The 20018-nt window shown below is 39.4% G+C and overlaps 1 protein-coding gene across 4 annotated transcripts; it reads right to left on the bottom strand.

Annotated features, from left to right (window-relative positions):
- Positions 1 to 14657: 14657 nt before the first annotated feature.
- Positions 14658 to 18199, bottom strand: LOC114839093. Of its 4 annotated transcripts, XR_003781733.2 has the most exons (7): positions 18056 to 18199; positions 17818 to 17944; positions 17577 to 17670; positions 17095 to 17418; positions 16629 to 16797; positions 16405 to 16526; positions 14658 to 15474 (listed from the first exon to the last, which is right to left on the bottom strand). XR_003781733.2 is itself a non-coding variant. In XM_034295635.1 (6 exons), the coding sequence occupies exons 3-6, from the start codon at positions 17287 to 17289 to the stop codon at positions 15160 to 15162; spliced, it is 801 nt and encodes a 266-aa protein (XP_034151526.1). In that variant the 5' UTR covers positions 17290 to 17418; positions 17577 to 17670; positions 18056 to 18199; the 3' UTR covers positions 14658 to 15159. The 4 variants fall into 4 exon arrangements, 3 of the variants coding, with proteins under 3 accessions (XP_034151526.1, XP_034151525.1, XP_034151527.1); XM_034295635.1 differs by lacking the exon at positions 17818 to 17944; XM_034295634.1 differs by lacking the exon at positions 18056 to 18199 and having other exon boundaries at positions 17818 to 17967.
- Between the last annotated feature and the right edge of the window lie 1819 nt (positions 18200 to 20018).

Here is a 20018-nt window from a genome sequence, read left to right as displayed (position 1 = left end):
TTGGTCAGACATGTAGAGAATTGAGATGTTTAAACTTTTATGTGCTAACATTGTTTTGCCATGATACAATATCTGCTCCTCACAGATTATTGTGTTCTCTCAGTTGAGACTGCATGGTGCACATCACGTTGCAATTGAGATAAAGAGTCAGAAACGTTGTTATTCGTGTCATTTTGTTATTTTTTTATTTTTGCCTCACCTTTACAACTGCCCTCGCGTCTCACAATATGTTTCTAGATGACATAATGATGTTCGATCTTTGTTGTACTCAGTGAATTTCAGATATGGTTTTTGTACCAAGAGTGGAGGAATATTATCACTTACTTGTGTGAATAGTACCCAAGGTTTTTTATTTGTAAATTTAGATAAATATATCTTTACGTCAACATTGTGTAATACTTTGCAGATCAATTACATACAAATTAAATGAAACATACTGTGAAGAAGTAATTTTGGGATTAACATCCATTCAATCCGCTGTAAATGGAAACATACAAAAGATAGAATTGCAGTGTTGATCGCTTTGATGTGTATATATTTAGGTAAAAATGTAAGTGAGAGGAGGAAGTAGAAAACCCCCAAATTACAAGTCTTTGAACACAAATTTTTTTTAAACTTTTTTTATTCAGAAAATATTAAATGAAATGTATTTGTAGATTGTCACAACTGTAAAATAAAAAGAATGTGGGACGGATCAGAGTAACTGATTATTTTTTAACAACAAATACAAACACCAAGATACACCGTCAGCAAGGCACAGAGGCAAATTAAGGAAAGATCAGTGGCCTGAACATCAGTATTAGCACTATGTGTGTTTGATAAATAGCACTGTAATGTATGTGTGGATATAAGAGCCGTCAAAAATACTGTCAGTTATTGGACATATTATATGTAGTCTTGCGAATCTTTCTTGGAGTGCAGTTAAGCACTGTGCTGTCTGATTTACTGCAAATGGAAGCTAGAGACGCATACTACAGATAGAATTGCTGTATGTTGATCGCTTTGATTTGTGTATTCATTACTAGGTAAAAATGTGAGTGAGAGGAGGAAGTGGGAGAACACCAAAGTAAAATTCTTTGAACACCATTTCATGGATTTTATAAGGAGATGCCAAGTTCCTTACAAGAAGTATTCTGCGGCATGTCTTCTGGCTGAACCTGTTGCACTTGTCAACAACAAAATTGCAGCAGAAAGGCAAACAAATCATTAAGAATTGATAGAAGTGATAAACTAAACTTTTTTTAATTTTGAAAATATTAAATGAAATGTATTTGTGGATATAAGAGCAGTCAAAAATACTGTCAGTTATTGGACATATTATCTGTAGCCTTGCTAATCCTTATGGAGAGCAGCCGAGCACTGTGCTGTCTGATTTACTGCCACTTCCAAAGCAATTTTGAATTTAAAAAGTTGAATATACTATATGGTTAACATTAAGCAGGCTTCAAGAGTTCAACCTATTATCTGCACTAAATAACAGCAATAGAAAGAATACTAAATACAATTCCCAGTTGTCATCAAGTCCCAATTTGTCATGGTGGATGAGACATAATTGTGTGTGTATATGTCAGTCTCCAATTTTCACATAAGTCCCCATATGTAGGTACAAATTCAAGTGATTAAAGAAAGTACCTAGGCAAATTATCAACGGAAATCTGTTATATACATTTTGTTAAATTAAATATGTTCTTATGTTGTCTCCAGCACCTTCAGAAAGGTGTATCCCTATATGTAGGTACTTTGTCAAACGTCCCTATTTTTCACATAAACGAGTATACGTGTGTGTGTTGGTGTTTCCTTCCTTAATTCTGCCATAGTGGCTGTGACAGTGTGCCATGTGATTCTCCATTTGGAACTTGTTGTCAATCACTGTGCAAAGCATTACTGTTATGATAAATGTCCAGAGAAATATCTGCCCAAAACAAAGAGCTATGAAAGTACATTAATTGTGCAGAAGCAGAGCAATATTTCTATAAAATGTAATTCTGTGTAGTTTAACCAGCACAGTCGACTGCTAAGGAAAGATTGCTGCAGCGACCACCTCAAATCAAATGTAACCTACCTGCAAAAAACCAGGAAATGAAGCATCTTCACCTATTCAAACAGTATTGACAAGCAGTATAAACTCTAGTGAGGCAAGGCAGGAATTCATAGATGAATTAGTTCATGTGTGTGCAGATGCTGATACAGCCTACCTCACACATTTTAACAGTAGATCAACACTGGAGCACTCACAGAAACTCTGAGCTCACTCAGAAAGTTATGTGGGTCTAGAAGTGACGTGCTGGTTGTCTCATAACCCACAGCCCAGCAGTCACATCCACGGTGCAGCCGGGCAGAGGGTCAGAAAATATTGTTTGGATAAAGGGCAGGTTGAATTACATTTCTAGGCCTAACAATGTTTTTGTAATTACAGCTGCCAGGACCTTCCTTTATCACTCAGTGTGAACCTCTTTAACTACCAGTGGTTCCCAACCAGGGGGACTAGGACCTCTTGGGGTACTTGTCCTATCCACAAACGTATTGTGTACAAGATTATTCTATTGCTAAAAGTGTATTCTGTGATCTAAGCCTGCACCTACTTGTTAATGTCATTTATGTTTACATGTGAAAAAGATAACATGATAAATATATTTATGCCTATTTTGTGACAGACCTTTGTCTATGTGTCATCAGAGGTTCATTTTCCTCTTCTGCAAAGTTTACAAGGCAGTTATTGACAAATTACACCTGAACTGCTTTTTACCGCAGCATTTTCTATATTTGTGTGTTCAGGGTTTGTGTGTGGTTAAGAATTACACTTTATACATGTAGTTGAGGAAGGGTTAAGAAACAGCTGACCAACCCATATCCCACTATTGTATGGAGGTGTGACATTGAAAACAGAATTACAAAATATAAAATGGATATCACAGAATTTGGCAAAAAAGTATATTGATTTTATTGGGCCATGCACACAGAGGATTTTTAATGGAAGAAGCAGTTTGTGAAATCATAGTTGATTGTCGGCAGGCTGTCAGGCTCTCCGTTCACAGAAGAAGGATGTGCTTCTCTCATCTCAGCTCTGAAGTCAAACCCCTCACACCTGAAAGAACTAGATCTGAGCTACAATCACCCAGGAGACTTCGGAGTCAGACTGCTCTCTGCTGGACTGGAGGATCCACACTGGAGACTGGAGAAACTCATGTCCTGTAGATATTTATCGGCAATCAGTAATGTGTCATAAAGTTATGTTTTTTGCATTATGAGCAATAATGTTCTCATTTTGTGAAGCTTGAACACAGTTTCAAGGTCAAAGCAGACTTATGTGATATCACACTGAATAATTGTGAGGAGAATACAAATTTGAGGAAAACATGATTTATTCATTATTATTTTTTAAGTATGACTGCACCATCAGTGTTAATATTCTCGGACATCAGCAGGTCTATCTTTGTTTTCACTAGTCATAACCACAACATCAATGCTTCTACTCCCGGAGTGTATTTGTGTAGCCAATTTAGAGTGACTACAAATGATCTCTGCAATGGTACTAGATGGAACACATTGACTTGCAAGGAAACCTGCAGTGTGTTGTTTGTTAGTACAGTGTGGTGTTAGTACAGTGTGGTGGCAGTTAGTTTTGTTAGTTTAGTGTGTTGGTTATTTTGCTCAGTGTTGTTGTAGTTTCTTGAGTGTGGTGGTAGTTTTGTCAGTGTGGTGGTAGTTTTGTCAGTGTGGTGGTAGTTTTGTCAGTGTGGTGGTAGTTTTGTCAGTGTGGTGGTAGTTAGTTCAGTGTGGTGGTAGTTATTAAAGTGTGGTGGTAGTTTTGTCAGTGTGGTGGTTGTTAGTTCAGTGTGGTGGTAGTTTGTTCGGTGGGGCAATGGTTTGTTCAGTGTAGCGGTTGTTTGTTCAGTGTGGTGGTTGTTTGTTCAGTGTGGCGATAGTTTGTTCAGTGTAGCGGTAGTTAGTTCAGTGTGGCGATAGTTGGTTCAGTGTGGCGATAGTTTGTTCAGTGTGGCGATAATTTGTTTAGTGTGGCGATAGTTTGTTCAGTGTGGCGATAGTTTGTTTAGTGTGGCGATAGTTTGTTTAGTGTGGCGATAGTTTGTTCAGTGTGGCGATAGTTTGTTTAGTGTGGCGATAGTTGTTTCAGTGTAGCGGTTGTTGTTTCAGTGTAGCAGTTGTTTGTTCAGTGTGGCGGTTGTTTGTTCAGTGTGGCGGTTGTTTGTTCAGTGTGGCAATATTTTGTTTAGTGTGGCGATAGTTTGTTTAGTGTGGCGATAGTTTGTTCAGTGTGGCGATAGTTTGTTCAGTGTGGCGATAGTTTGTTTAGTGTGGCGATAGTTTGTTCAGTGTGGCGATAGTTTGTTTAGTGTAGCGATAGTTGGTTCAGTGTAGCGATAGTTGGTTCAGTGTAGCGGTTGTTTGTTCAGTGTGGCGATAGTTTGTTCAGTGTGGCGATAGTTTGTTCAGTGTGGCGATAGTTTGTTTAGTGTGGCGATAGTTTGTTTAGTGTGGCGATAGTTTGTTCAGTGTGGCGATAGTTGGTTCAGTGTAGCGATAGTTGGTTCAGTGTAGCGATAGTTGGTTCAGTGTAGCGGTTGTTTGTTCAGTGTGGTGATAGTTTGTTCAGTTTAGCGGTAGTTAGTTCAGTGTGGTGGTAGTTAGTTCAGTGTGGTGATTTTTAGCTCAGTCTGGGTTAGTTAGTTCAGTGTGGTGGTAGTTTGTTCAATTTGTAGGCCTGCATCTAAATACTGGTAATTAAGTATTTTATATAGAAAGTTGTTTATTATTTTATATTGAAAAAATAATGACTCTGTAGTCTCACAGATTTCTTCCTGCCCAATGATTACTGCCCAAGTAGCTTATAGCTAACATATCACCAGGTAGGTCCTGAAAACAACAAAAAGGATCGAATGATAGATAAAAACTATCTAGGCTCACCAGTGTTTAAAATCACTGACATTAATAATAACCAAATAAACATCAATGCAAAACAGGGTCTCTCCAATATTTTAACCCAACAATTACAGCAGTGCAATATTGCAGTGCTGGAAAGTAAGCATATTAACATGCCTTCTTGTCTAGGGGTCAGGCCTTCTTGTGATGCAGAGAAAAGTTGTTCAGAGGGAGTGGGGGTTGCATGAACACACAGGTAGGATTTATCCAGCCTTGCCAGTGTTTTTTAATTTTACTTTTATTTTACTCTCCATTTGCTTTGTGAAGTACGTTCTGGAGGGTAAATGGTATCCAGGATGAAATGTGGGGATCATGGCACAAAACCCATCCCCTTCAACCATGTACACAGGTCCGATATATTTAACTAACATTTGTAAAATACTCTCAAAAAGGGCAGCGTGAGTCTGGGGTGGGCAATTGGTTTCCCGGCTCAGCACGAAGTCCTCCATGTGGTGTTGCTTTTTAATACGTGAAACGTAGAGAAGAAAAATATTTTTATAAGGAATAATGTTTTTACACCCATATGCTGTGTGGAGCACACCAATGTACAGACACAAATTGTCTTCCATCTTCTAATAAGGGCATAGCACATTAATGCATTTGCACATCAATGAATTTGTTGAATCTGTCAGTGAAATCTATAATGTAATTTCCAGTGTCCAATTAAAATGTTACTACACAATATGTAATGTACCCCACTGTCCTGAGATCCCCAACTAAGAAAACAGAAATCTTAAAGTTTTTGATTATACCCTACAAATGGTATACCAGACCAATGTGGATGAGATATAAATGTGATACACCAGTATTTCTGTTGCAATTTAGGCTTTTAACATTAATATATATATATATATATTAATGTATTATATATTGGCTAAAGAAACATTGAATCAGGATTCCATGGGGAGTAGATGTTAAAGAATCCCCTTAGCTCCCTGACATAGATTGCAAAATGAGTTCCTCACTCTTGAGACTGTAATTTCCCTGCCTAGTAAAGTAATTCTTACACTTCTTATAAAAGATGCTTTTAAAGATGCTACTAATACTTTTCTCCTAGTTAATTAGGCTATTCAGGTTCAAGTAAAAACATAATTAAATTCAGACAGTCATAGGTTTTGCTAAAGTTACCTGAAACTCTTGACCCTGCTCCCACTTTGGGGACCAGCAATGGTTTAAAACATTTTAACAAACTAATCTCAAGAAAGAAAAATCACATTGTTTCTCAATATATCTCAATATCACTGGGGATTCAACTGTGTAAGCAATATTGATAGCTACATCTAAATCAGGTGAGAATAATTTGTTTTAACTGAATAGTTAGCTAATTAAGCTAGTTTAGCAAACAAACGACTGTATTTTCCTTATATCCTTTTTTCTTTATATCCTGAACAATTCTTTAGTCAGTTTTGGCTGAAATCTTTCTTTGTCTACCTAACCTTGGCTTGGTATGAAGAGATCCCTAAATGTTCAACTTCTTAATTAGTGATTGAACAGTAATTACTGGCATTTGCAAGGCTATGGATATATTTTTCCATCATGTTAAAGGTCCATTACCTTGTTATGCAGGTCTTTTGACAGTTATTTTCTGCTCCCCATGGCTAAGTATCTGCTCAGTGCATCATGTGAGAGCTAACAAACTCATTGATTATTTATACACAGACACTAATTCCATTTAAAAAGCAACAGGTATGGGAAATTCCCCTTTAATTGCCATTTTGACCTGTATGTGTCATCTTGTGTGTCTGTATCAAGGCCAAACATTCAAGGGTATGTAAACTTTTAATCAGGGCCATTTGGGTGATTTCTGTTATCATTATGATTTAAAAAAGAGGCAAACCAACAATGTGATAATAAATGGCTTCATTTTATAACTATCCTTAAATAAAATACAGCTTGTTTATATGATCAGTCATATTTTCAAAATCAGTGCCAAAGTTTAGCAATTTCTGGTATGCAAGGGTATGCAAATCTATGCAAACCTGCATGCAGAACAAGAAGGAGTCAATTGGCATAAACATGCCTCAGCTTTTGATATTAAAGTCCTTGTTGGCCTACATATGGCAATGGGAGTGCTTGGTTTTCTAAGAGTGAGAATGTTTTCGTCCACCACTATCAATATTGGGATCTCTGTGTTGGTGAGCAGATGGTGCCTTCCAGGGGAAAACTCTCTGTGATCCAGTATGACAAAAGGGAAGCCTACACCATGGGGAGTCAAGGTGTATTTCCTCTGTGGCAAATGTGGGCTTGGATATGATTTACTCAGGCTGACTAGGATAAGGATAACAAAACTAGTCCTGAAGAATATGTCAGAGCGGTTATTGCCTAAGCCAGCTAGGCAATAACAAGCAAACCTTTTGTCCCTATATTCACACCTTACCGAAACTGTTAACCTTTAACATTCCAATGATTGCCTACTTGGATAGAAATTACGTACATACATGTCTATAATAAATAATGAAGAATCACTGAATAGGTAAATAAATACAGAATTGACATTTTCGGTTCTTTCAGTCCCCCTTGTGTCCAAAAGGACACACATGGTAAGCATTCACATTAAAGTAAGATTACCCAGAAGAAATGCAGTTACATGGTTACAGAAACTAAATCAATGACAGCTGAAGAGAAAAAATTTGAAGCTTAAAGCAAAGAAAATTTGTTGAAAATAGAGGAATTGAAGACATATCATGAACTATCAAAAACCAAAGATTAGTGATCACTCCTGTAAGAGTAAAGAAATTAGACGTTTGAGATCATTAAAGATAGTGGAAAAGACAGGCTTGTAAATTTCAGTGCAACAAACTAGGCCGGACCCTATGAGTATATTGAAGGTGGCACTGTTTTGTAGAATAATCATGTGACATGATTTTAAGACAATAAGACGTTATAGCCAATTCGTCAATGAAATGTAGATATTACACACATTTTGTTAAGGGCTACCATGACACTATAGACCGAAATAAGGCCCCCAAATTTAACTAAACCATGAAACAAACATCTAGGAAACAATAACGTATAATTCAGTATCAGTGAAATAATATGTGTAAAAGAAACATTATTAGCATCTCTGATCTTGATGGGAAATGTTTTTAATATAGTCTAGACGCATAACTGGTTAGGAATGTATGAATGTAAGATGGTGTGAATGCTTGATGAAAAGTCTTCATCGCGGAATGGTAGGAGGACGAAGCAGGGAGGTTGTAGAAATAGTCCCTGGAGAACGCCAACGAAGGTGTGTAAAGCGATGTTTGAGCAGACGAGTCTTGCAGAGCCATCGGAAGGTGCTGGAGACATTTCTCCTAACCAGTGTCACACCTACAGAGTAGACAGAGGAGGGAGGAAAAGAGAAGACAAAGGGGCAAACAAACTTGTAGTCATAGCTCTCTGACTGCTCTCAGATGTCAGTATTCATTAAGGCCCGATTAATAGGGATGGAGAGGACGACACAAACAAAACACATCGTTGTTACATACTCTAAAATATCATATTCATCAGTTACATTATTAGTCAAATTAAACATGGAGATTAGTAGAGCAAGCAGGAAAAGTTGTGAGTGGAAAATTATGCTGCCATCGAGTTTGGCAAGAGCGGAGGTTGACGTCATGTGTGTAACTAACAACGGCCGGTCATATTTACAGTCCAAAAACGGCAAAACTTCCCCTTTAAATGTTATTTTACATCCCATGTTTATTTTATCCAGAATATAAAATGTAGAACATAGCTAATTCCTAAAGCTATTAAAGTTATATTGCTTTCTTTCTAGTTGAGACCAAATTGGATTGATGTTATCATATTTTCAATATTCACTCATTTTAATAAGATGTCAACAAATATCACCAAACGCTTGTGTAAGATTGATCAGATCCTTCCTGAACGTTAATATCGTATTGATGATATACAATATGTTGTGTATTTATATTTCTTCTTTAACATTAGTTTACTTCATATGGTTCACTTTTTTTAGTTTCAGATTAATAACTCAGTATTCAAATGTATATTAATAGTTTTATGATTTAAATTATGATAGTTTTATGACTTTGATTCATTTCTATTTTATTTTTATTTTAAGAAGTGGTGGTCAGCCAAACCCTAATGCATATTTTGACCACATCTGTGGTTCTATGGATTATTCCATCATCAACAATGGGGGATTACTTTAGGTCTCTACCCACACTTCAGTTGGTTTCAAAATCATACATTTCAACGTTCAAGCTATTCAGAGGAAAATACATTTAGCTGTTTGTTTATCCCAAAAAAGAATATGCTCATGTTGAAGAAATTACCACAGGTGAGACCAGTCTGAATACAAATGTAACCCTTAGTAATAGGCTACCCTGATTTAAAGGGAAACAATGGTAGGGGTCATCCTAAGGGGTCTGCCCCCCTACCTGGAGCCCTTAGCTTTACCCGCATATGGTGAGCCATTAAAAAGGTCAAATGCTTTGTTTAATGTATATGAAATGTAAGTTTCCACACATTCAAATTTGACATGAACCTTAGACTGTCTGTAGCAAGATATGTTATTCTTTTAACCTTTTCACATATGAGTTTCAAATATTGCTTAACAGCCCCCAGCATGGGTTTTTTTGCGCGTGAGTTCAGTATTCACTCAGAGTTCCAGAATGGGATTACGACGTCACAATACATTTAATCCACAGCTTCCCAAATCACCACACTGCTAACTAGTTATGCATCTATTTTTTTATTTCAATTATATTAGCAGACTCATACCTGAAGTGATACTGTTGAAAATGTATATTGAATTGACCAATCTTAAAAATGCTGCCATTTTTCTAAAGATCGCAGCGCAAAAGATACTGACACGCTTCACTTGTTGTATCAATGAAACATCTGCTAACTATCAGGAAATAGGTGGTGTCTAAATAAATTATTTACGTAATTATTCAGAAGCAATGAAAAGTTTTTGACAATTCTTGCATTTAGTAATGGACAAATACAATCAGTGAAAAAATAGATTTTTGAAGATCACGTTTAACTTTTTTTTCAAGAGCAATTCCTGAGGGGCAACAAAGGTAGTGCTGTAATACTGTTTTAGTTTGCGCCATTGGTTTGCTACTGTAGATCTTCCAATTGAGCTATTGTGTGTGAACTCTACTAACATAAATACAAACTGACTGGATTAACCCCACGTTAGCAATATGCATTGAGTGCTGTTCAGATGGTTGACATGAGTAGTTAGTGTAGGGTATAATGTGTCAGAATGGTGATTTATGGCCCTGGGGGGCGGGGCTTCCATATTGATGTGACAGGTGGGCGGGACATCCGGTTTGTATGGTGGGACTTCCGGGTATGACGTATGTTAGGGTGGGACTTCCTGTATGACGTATGTTAGGGTGGGGCTTCCGGTATGACGTATGTTAGGGTGGGACTTCCGGTATGACGTATGTTAGGGTGGGGTTTCCGGTATGACGTATGTTAGGGTGGGACTTCCGGTATGACGTATGTTAGGGTGGGACTTCCGGTATGACGTATGTTAGGGTGGGACTTCCGGTATGACGTATGTTAGGGTGGGACTTCAGGAGTGACGTATGCATGTCCGGTGACTTTGTGATTTATGATTACATTGATGTGTCAGTGTTTGATGTTTTACCACGCCTGATGAGCAAACCAGACTAGTGTTATAACAGGTGGGTTATGTTTGATGATTAACAAATGGGGCTTAGGGTTCCGGAATGTTAAATTCCCAGGCAGTAAATAAGTGTTGTGTCAGCGGTGAGGTGTTTGGTGTACAGCAAATGGTGTTCGACAATTATAAAACCCTGGTGTTTTATCTTCTGACAAGTGGTGCAACAGCTGGCATACAAACGGTGGTTGTTAACCTTTCATGTTTTATGGGTTGACTGGCGTGGTATGTGTATTTAAACCACGCAGACATTGGTGATGGTCAGTCAGTCTTGCCTGAGCGAACTTACCTACACATTACAAAACATGGAGGATTGTGCTCCGATCAATGTTTTGGGTGAAACACCGGTGAAAGCTAACAGCTTAAACGCAGCTCAGCGATTTGGTAAGAAATTGCAAATGGACCGCAGAGATGCAATCAACATGCCAGCCCGAAGAAACCGATGCAGAGTTTAACCGGAATCCATCAACTACACCAGGATATGTTGACACAGGAGTGGAAATTGGACGATGGTCGGATCGGGGGATACATCTTCAACCCAGAGCTACCGGAGGTTGCACTTTATGAATTACCCGAAGGCCAAGTGTTTAAGGCTGGTGTGACTGAATGGTTTTTAATGCCAGTTTATGGGCCACCTTTCGAAAAGTGTTTTATTTGGGGCCAAAACAAGGTCCACATAATACAGTAGATGTACTGTTTAAAGTTGTCGAGGGGCTGAAAGAGTATGACTCTGTCAGATTGGAGTTATTTCCGGAAAATATCAGCGTGTTAGTTTGTGACTGCGGACTTTCTGCACGAACTCAAGTTGGAGCCGAACATCACACAGAGACTGAGTGAGAACAGGGATGAGTACATGGACAAATTTAATGAGGATGTTGTATGCGACGCAACAGGCTCATGGTGTGATGAAAGCAAAGAGTCTGTTGACTAAGGCCAGGGTAGCTTCAGTTCTCATGTTAACATGTATATAAACAAAGACTATGAGAAATCTGAATGTTTGTGTAACTTTTCTGAATATATTGGTTGTGTAATTTCGAAAACTCAAATAAAACATTGTTAAACATGTATTAATTCTCATTATTGCTCGAACTGAAATGTCTGGATCCTCCTTTACATTCTTCTAGATCATTACCTTCCGTATAAACACCAAGATCACACATTGTCATCATACAGAATCATAACATAGTACAGCAAAACTTTTATGTTAAAATAATCATAAACACCTATCACTGAATGCATCCTTCAATTCATCACTGTTACAAAGTCCTCTCATGCCAATTGCTCAATTCACTGAAAAGTCCTCTCCATGGTTCCATTTGGATGTTCTTCCAAAGTCATCACAACTGTTCTGCTCCTTCAAACGTCAGACAGTCAGTTATGAACCATTTCTTTGACAGGTCGATGTAACAGAACGAAAGAGTCAGATGTATATTCCAAGGTGTTGTCCTTCACTCAAATGCAGACACAGCTCTTGTTGTCTCCATTCTAGCTGCTTTATCAGCCAGGCCAGGAGAATCTGTGTGTTCTCCCTTGTGAACTCCAAGATGACCAGTTTTAGCTAAAGGTTCTAGAGCTAAAGGCCATGTAGAAAGTGACTGGTTACGAGCACCAGAAAATTCACTTTTCCCTCAGTGACTTCAATTCACTGCGTCTAACCTTTCAACACTGAAATCCTCGTGTAGCGTGTCGTCAACCCCAGGTTCCTCTCTCAGCTACCTGGACAGCAGATGAGATGTACCTGCACAGCAAATTTGAAAGTGTTAAATCAACACTCACAGTGTTGAAATTAACACTTCTTCTGAGTTTATATAGGTCCACACTAAATAGAGTTAAAATAACACTTTAAATAGTGTTACTTTTTTTACACTTGCTTAGTGTAAAAACAACACTATAAGTGTTCACCGTTAACACCATTAGTGTTTCACCCCCCTCATTTAAACCAAGTTAGTGTTGAAATGACACTAGGTGTGTCAATATCTCAACACCAAGAGATTTATTTCCACACTTAGTGTTCATACAAACCCTGCTTAAGTCTAATTGGTATTTTGACTAAAAAAAACATGTGCAATGTGCATTCAATCTAATAAGTCAAAACGCTGTATCAGTTTGACATTTTATTTTCAACAACAGATTAAACAATTACACCAACACAAAGGAAGGTACAATATACTCCCCATCATCTGACCCATATACACACTGCAGATCAAAAGGCCTGTAGAACTTCAAGCTCTTGGCTTTTACAAGGTCACCCAACTCACAGTATCTCTCTACTTTAAATGCATGATAATGTTCTGAAAATCTTTCTGTGAAAAGTTTGTCGACAATAAAATACACAGTGTTGTCAATGAAGAGTATTTTTCTAATCTGACTGAAAACAGGAATTTCATTCTCAATTTCATTGCATACAATGAGGTCTGGTCTATATTCTGTCCCATCTAGTTTAACCCAGCTCATGAAAAGCATGCTTGTTTGTACTGGATTCTCCAGCATTCCTGACAACTTTTCACCATCTTCAACATCACTCCAACAAAATGGTTTCATTGGTCCACACTCAACTTGACTGAATGGTGTCGTTTCCCAAAGATAGCCTATTGACATCTGATGACTTTTTGCCAGAGATTTGGTGATGTTTTTGAAATTCTTTAGTGTATTCTTAAAAACGTTATGCTTAGCCTCGAACCTCATGCTCCACATGTGGACTAACGGTCCAATCTTGCGTATACAGGCCGGATAATGCACCATAAAATGGTGTTTGGGTTTTTTTGTGGATACAACTCTTTAAATAACTCATGGTTCTCAATTGTTAAATGCTTCAGGAAGACAGTCATGCCTTTAGAAATACAAGGGGAAAACACCAGATTTAGAATTTGAAGTAAGAGCAGGAGCAAACGCCAATTTTTATCACCTATCCCCACGAGATCACCAAACAGCAATGGAATGTTTCTGACAAGACAGAGTGCCTGGATAGAATTGAGCCCTATGCTATTTCCACTATGCTCTAGATTAACCTTTGTGGGACGATTTTTTCTCTCTAAATATCCATAATCGTATGAATATATTCTGGAGAGCAATTCACTGTGTGTAACAATATTTTCTGAAAGATACTCAAAAAGTAGCTTCATTTCAAATTGCACAATTCCTTCTAGGAGATCATGCATTACATCTAGAGAGTAGTTGTGGCACACATGAAAATACTGCAGACTATTTAGTGTCGACTTTCTTTTGAGGCCATGTGTTGACTTAAGTTGAGGGTCAGATTCTAACTCACTGCAGTGCTGTTCATAAATTGAACGATCACGCAAAATAACTCTAACATCATCCTCATTGTAAACTAACTGGATATCAGCCTTTTCAGTTAAACATAGACGACAGGAGTAATGTCCACTAAATGATTCTATGAACCCAAGTATTGAGTGCATCCCCAAGTTGTCTCCAATTACTTGACATATTGTTCCATAAACCCTATCCGTTGATATGGGTAGTTCAATTCCATCGGTCTCTAAAATCTTTATGTCACGAATCAACGGTTCCAGGATGGGGTCAAATCCATACTTTTTTACATCTTGCGCATGAAATAGAGCAATCAAATGGATATTCATCAGTCTTGAATTAAATTTGGGTGGTAGATTTCGAAGCACAAAATAAAGAGCACCAACCTTGTGTACTCCACGTTTAGAACCAAGAGGGTTTGCGGTTTCAAATTCATCGTAGTACACCTGAATTTATAAAGCACTGGGATGTTTTGAGAATAATGGATGACTCTGGAAGTAACTTCCATCACAAAAGTCCTCAAAATGTGATTTCTGCCTTCCTGTAAACTCTGTCAGCAGAGTACATACATCTACATTTCTACACATACATTTTAAAGTTTCCAAAATTGGGACATACACGTATGTATCTTTTACTGGGACCTGATCATAACATCCAGTTTTTTTGTTTCTCCTCATGTCGTATCTCATGCCAAGCACAATTTCAACTGGCTCCACAACACCCCATTTGTCAATGAAATAATTAGTTCTTTTAATTTCGGTGTTGAACATGGAAAAGGGACTCAATTGAGCTAAACTTTCTTCGACAGCTGATCTGACAGGGTTATTAGGAGGAATGACAGAAATCACATCTTGACGAGTTTGGGTATGCATTTCTGTAGTGAGGTCCTCAAGGTCTGAAACAACTGATGATACCAAGCTATTGGCTACTCCACTGCACTGTAATTTGGCTACAATTGAAGCACATATCTACAGTCTCTCTCCTGGAAAAGGTAACATTCTCAATGAGAGCAACTTGGGGATCACTTTCTCCAACAAACAAAGAACCTGGCTGATTATTATAAACATTTTGAGATGACTGTTCACCTGAAGACAAATCAAAAGCGGGATTGCCATCAACAGCATGAAAACGGATCAAATGCTTTCGAAACCCAGAATAGGAGCAAAACTGCCGACTACAGCCATCTTGCGCACACAACAACTTAAACTTTAACGAAGGATAGAAACTGTGTGTGACTCTTAAATGAGCTATCAAAGAGTGGCTGTTTCCATGCAAACTTTTACAGATTAAACACTTTAACATTTAAACTAATTTAAAAGCTTTGCACGCAGTTCCCTTACTCTGGGAGACTCACTTGAAAGACCAACGTCTATGTTGTAAACTGTGGTCTGCAGGAAGGTAAAGAAGTTGACCAGGGCTTCCTCGTCGGACAAGTTGAAGACATAGTGAACTTTGAAAAGTTCATCAAAGGCACTTAAGGAGCTGGTTCCAGAGCAAGGGATAAGACGCTTGTCCACAACAACGTAAAAGTGGTCGATCCTGCCCTTGATCCTTCCTGATCCCAGTAGAAATGGCTGGTGGCCCTCCCTCCCACTGAGATGGCCTTCAATACTGGTGCAGGACTGAAAAAAAATAGATTAAACAAACAGGGGGAAAAAACTAATTACAATGTGAAATAATAAATGAATTAAACATGCTTTTGTTAACTTCCTCACATTTAAATGAACTAAAATAGAATTAAAATCAATAAAATAAAATATCTGACACACCTTGACCCAATATGTGCCTGACAAAACCAGTTACTTTGTGTATTACAATGAAAGGATAACCATTAAAGGAACACCCCCCACCATCAACAACATTTTTGTATCAGCCAAACCAAGCTATGTGAGTGACTTACTTCATTAGAACAAATAGTTGTACATGGAAATTCGAGACCTGTAGGTCAATATAATGCAAGTGAATGAATGCAATCAGTTAGAGATTTTAAAAGGTACATTTAGACTGTCACATTATGCAAGCAATTTTCAATCCTGGTCCTGACCAACAACTCTGCACGTTGCATGTCTCACTTATTCAACTAACCTGTTTCAGATCTTCACCTCATTAGGTAAGAGCTACATACACTAGACTGAAGGGTTAGTTCACTCAAAAATGAAAATGTCATTTACATACACTCCAAACCGGTATACATTTCTTAGTACTGCTGAACACAAAGGAAGATATTTTGAAGAAAGTTTGTAAACAGGCCACTTTGGGCAGCCATTGACTTCCACAATAGGAAAAGAAAAGTATTATGACAGTCAATGGCTGCCCAAAGTGGCTAGTTTACAAACTTTCTTCAAAATATCTTTGTGTTCAGCAGTAGAGAAATGTATACAGGTTTGGAACAACCTGAGGGTGACATTTTTGGGTGAGCTAACCTATTCTTATGCGTGTCAGGACAGAGAGACAAAATGTGCAGAGGCTTCAGTCCCCAAGGACAATTAATGAAAACCACTGCATTTTAGGGTTTATAACCCAAATCTTTGAAACAGCATTGTGAGTTTTACCTTATGAAAATGCACAAGTCTGTCAATTGCCTCTGTTGGACTGATCTTAGTCTTCTTCCTCCCTGGAGGAGGAGGCAGAAGATGCAACAGCAGCAGGACAGATGACATGTCACTGTCCCAATCTGAATGAGTAGATTAGGGTAATAAAAAAAAGCCTTAGTGCTCACAATAGCAAGAAACCAAAGCAAATATTAAATTATAACATCCTCACAAATCATGCCAACCATTTTCAGATCCTTGTCCACCAGCTGCATTGAGAAGACACCGAATTTCTGCTGTTGAAGTAAGAGACTTGGCTTCATTGATGATCTTTTGCTTGAATGCAGTCTCCCACCTCTTAAGAAACTTGTTGGATGTTTCAGCATTGAACAGCAGAGCAAAGTCCTGATTTATCTAATGACAAAGCATATTAACAAGATTTCTGAGAGGTTACTTGGGACTTTTTTTTTTATCCTTTACCACCAAAATGGATAGTGTGCATGTTTTGATAGACTTTGAAAGAATTCAAGTAAATACACATTCATGATTTCTTAGTCTATCACTATGTCTGAAAGGCATGTACGAGCAAGTGTGATAAATATATGAACAAATAACTCAAAGTAGCAATTATGTTAAAGATTAAACAAAAGCAGGCATTTCTAAAATACACTTAAAACAATCTTTGAAAAGTGGAATAAAAGTTTTATTTACCAATCCTTTTACAACCAAATATCTTGGGAAAACATCAAGGACGTCAGCTGATCGGTCAGGATTATGGACCAGTTCTTGTCTATGCTTAAACGTTTCCTTCATCTTCTGCATTACTTCAGTTTCATCAGCTGGATGGACAAGGAAAGAAATTGCCTCTCTGCATGCATCTCCTTCAAGTTGTTGCACATCATCCATCCTCCTTCGTCAACTTGGTCCTCCACTTTCAGTCATCTCTAAGCGAACACGTTTTGGATTTTTCCTCGACAAAGTTTTAAGGCGCCAGGAGATGAACCCCGTTCCCTTTTCCGGATCGTAGAAATGCTCCTGTCAAAAAAGACGAGAACACTAATCTGAACAAATTATGTCATTATGTTATATACAATTTATAATAATAGACACTTCTATTACATGTCACAAAAAAGGAGCATATAACATGTCAAACTAGATTGTGTTTCAAGTACATCAATACAAACGATTCTTACATAGCCCTTTGCTGAAAATGGGTCTTTCAGGCTAGGAAAGAGAGAAATAATGCCCAAAGCATAAGTTTCCCGCTGTTTGTGGGCGGGGATCCTCCTGCAATTTAAAAAAATAAAAATAATAATAATATATATATATATATATATATATATATATATATATATATAGTCATGGTCAACAGTCTTGTTTTCTACATCAATTGACAGCTGTGTGTTTTATTGAATTTGTGCTTAAAAGTCTTACCCATGAATTTCTGTCATGTGACTGACAACAATATTAACAAGCTGACGTCTGGTGCTGTGCTATAAAGTTTTTGTTGTCTGGTATTCTTCAAGCACTTCCTCACCACCAGATTTTTTTTCCAGTGCATCTTGGACAGTCGGATTAAACATTGACCACAATACAGTTGAACACATGAAGACTAATAAAATGGTGAAAATATAGGGAGAAGTTAACCATAAGGAAAAACATGCATACATACCTGTTTTGCCTTTTCAGCGTCTATGTTAAAACTGTTGCTGACCATTGCTGTTTGATTTTCCACTGCGCTCTCGGGCTCTTCATGGTCAGTTGAAGAGAGTGAAAGAGTGTCAGTGCATGTGCTGGGGGTTGAGGTTCTTGTCGGTGAAAACTCTTGACAGAAAAAAGGTAAACATAATTTTAATGTTTTCTTTAAAGGCATTAAATCAAACAAAATCTCATGTTCTTCTGAAGCAATCATTTTCCATCACAAATAAAAATTAAAGTGTTAGTTTAACAAAAAATGTAAAATGTCATAATTACTCTGTCATGGTGCGGTGAGCCCTGCTGCATTGGAGCAGCAGCCAGTGCCCCCTGCTGCATTGGAGCAGCAGCCAGCGCCTCCTACCTGCCAGCAGCGGCAGTCACCGCCCCCTGCTGCATTGGAGCAGCAGCCAGCGCCTCCTTCCTGCCAGCGGCAGCAGCCAGCACCGCCTGAGGCCGAGGAGGAGTGGCCAGCACCGCCTGAGGCCGAGGAGGAGTGGCCTGCACCGCCTGAGGCCGAGGAGGAGTGGCCTGCACCGCCTGAGCTTGCCGGGGAGGAGTGGCCTGCACCGCCTGAGCTTGCCGGGGAGGAGTGGCCTGCACCGCCTGAGCTTGCCGGGGAGGAGTGGCCTGCACCGCCTGAGCTTGCCGGGGAGGAGTGGCCTGCACCGCCTGAGCTTGCCGGGGAGGAGTGGCCTGCACCGCCTGAGCTTGCCGGGGAGGAGTGGCCTGCACCGCCTGAGCTTGCCGGGGAGGAGTGGCCTGCACCGCCTGAGCTTGCCGGGGTTTGGCTGCCACCGCCCTCTCCTGTCCCGGCCGCCCCAACGCCCTCTCCTGTCCCGGCCGCCCCGGCCCCTCCTTCGGCTCTTCCGGCTACCGACCCACCGTCGGCTCTCCCGGCCTCTGACCCTCTGCCGGCTACCGACCCTCCGTCGGCTCTCCCGGCCTCTGACCCTCCGCCGGCTACCGACCCTCCGTCGGCTCTCCCGGCTCCTGACCCTCCGCCGGCTCCTGATCTTCAGCCGGTTCTGCCTCCCCGGCCTGTCCCGACGGCTCCGCCACCCTGGTTAGTCTCGGCTGTTCCGCCCCCTCGGCAGGTTTGTGCCGATGGGGGTACTGCGTTGCCCCGCCCCCCCTCCCTTGGGCTGGGGTTCGTCTTGGCCCGTCCGGTGGCCGGGCCTTTGGGGGGGGGGGGGGGTACTGTCATGGTGCGGTGAGCAGCAGCGCCACCGTGCCATAGTTTCTCAGTTTCCATTTCTCACGAACACATCCCAGACTGTCACATGTTTTCAATCCTCCACACCAGGTCCCAATTTGAATCGTTTGTATGTGTATATATATATATATGTTTCCCCTCTGCTCCCCACATTGTGGCTCATTGTGCTTGTCATGTTTGGATGTTGTGTGTGTTGCCGTTTATTGTAAGTACTTGTACCATTTCTTATAGTCGTTTTTGCTGCTTTAGTCAGCCCTTTGCTTTTGTGTGTTTTGCTCGGTGTTTGTTTATTTCTTATAAACTAAAGACTCAACACTGACTACACCTGCCTGCACCTGGTTCCTTGCTCTTGCAACACTGCACTACACCACCGTTTGTGACATACTCACCCACATTACTTAATACATCCATTTATCTTCGGAAAGGCAGATAGTTTGGCCAAAAATTATATTAAACCCATGATTTACTCACCCTCGCCGTTTGAGATGCAATCATTTTTCAGACGAACACATTTTCAGTTATTTTAGAAAATGTCTTAGATCTTTCAGTGGTTATAATAATAATAATAATAATAATACATGGGATTTATATAGCGCTTTTCAATGACCCAAAGACGCTTTACAAAAACAAGCAAAACAAAGAACACTGAGAAATAAAATATACAACAACAAAGGGGCTATGGGAAGGCTTGTTTAAACAGAAATGGCTTAAGGCGGAGTCGGAA

The sequence above is a fragment of the Esox lucius genome, chromosome 11 (genome assembly GCF_011004845.1).
Source record: "Esox lucius isolate fEsoLuc1 chromosome 11, fEsoLuc1.pri, whole genome shotgun sequence".
In the NCBI taxonomy this organism is placed as follows: Eukaryota; Metazoa; Chordata; class Actinopteri; order Esociformes; family Esocidae; genus Esox; species Esox lucius.
This window is presented reverse-complemented; position numbering and strand designations above follow the sequence as displayed.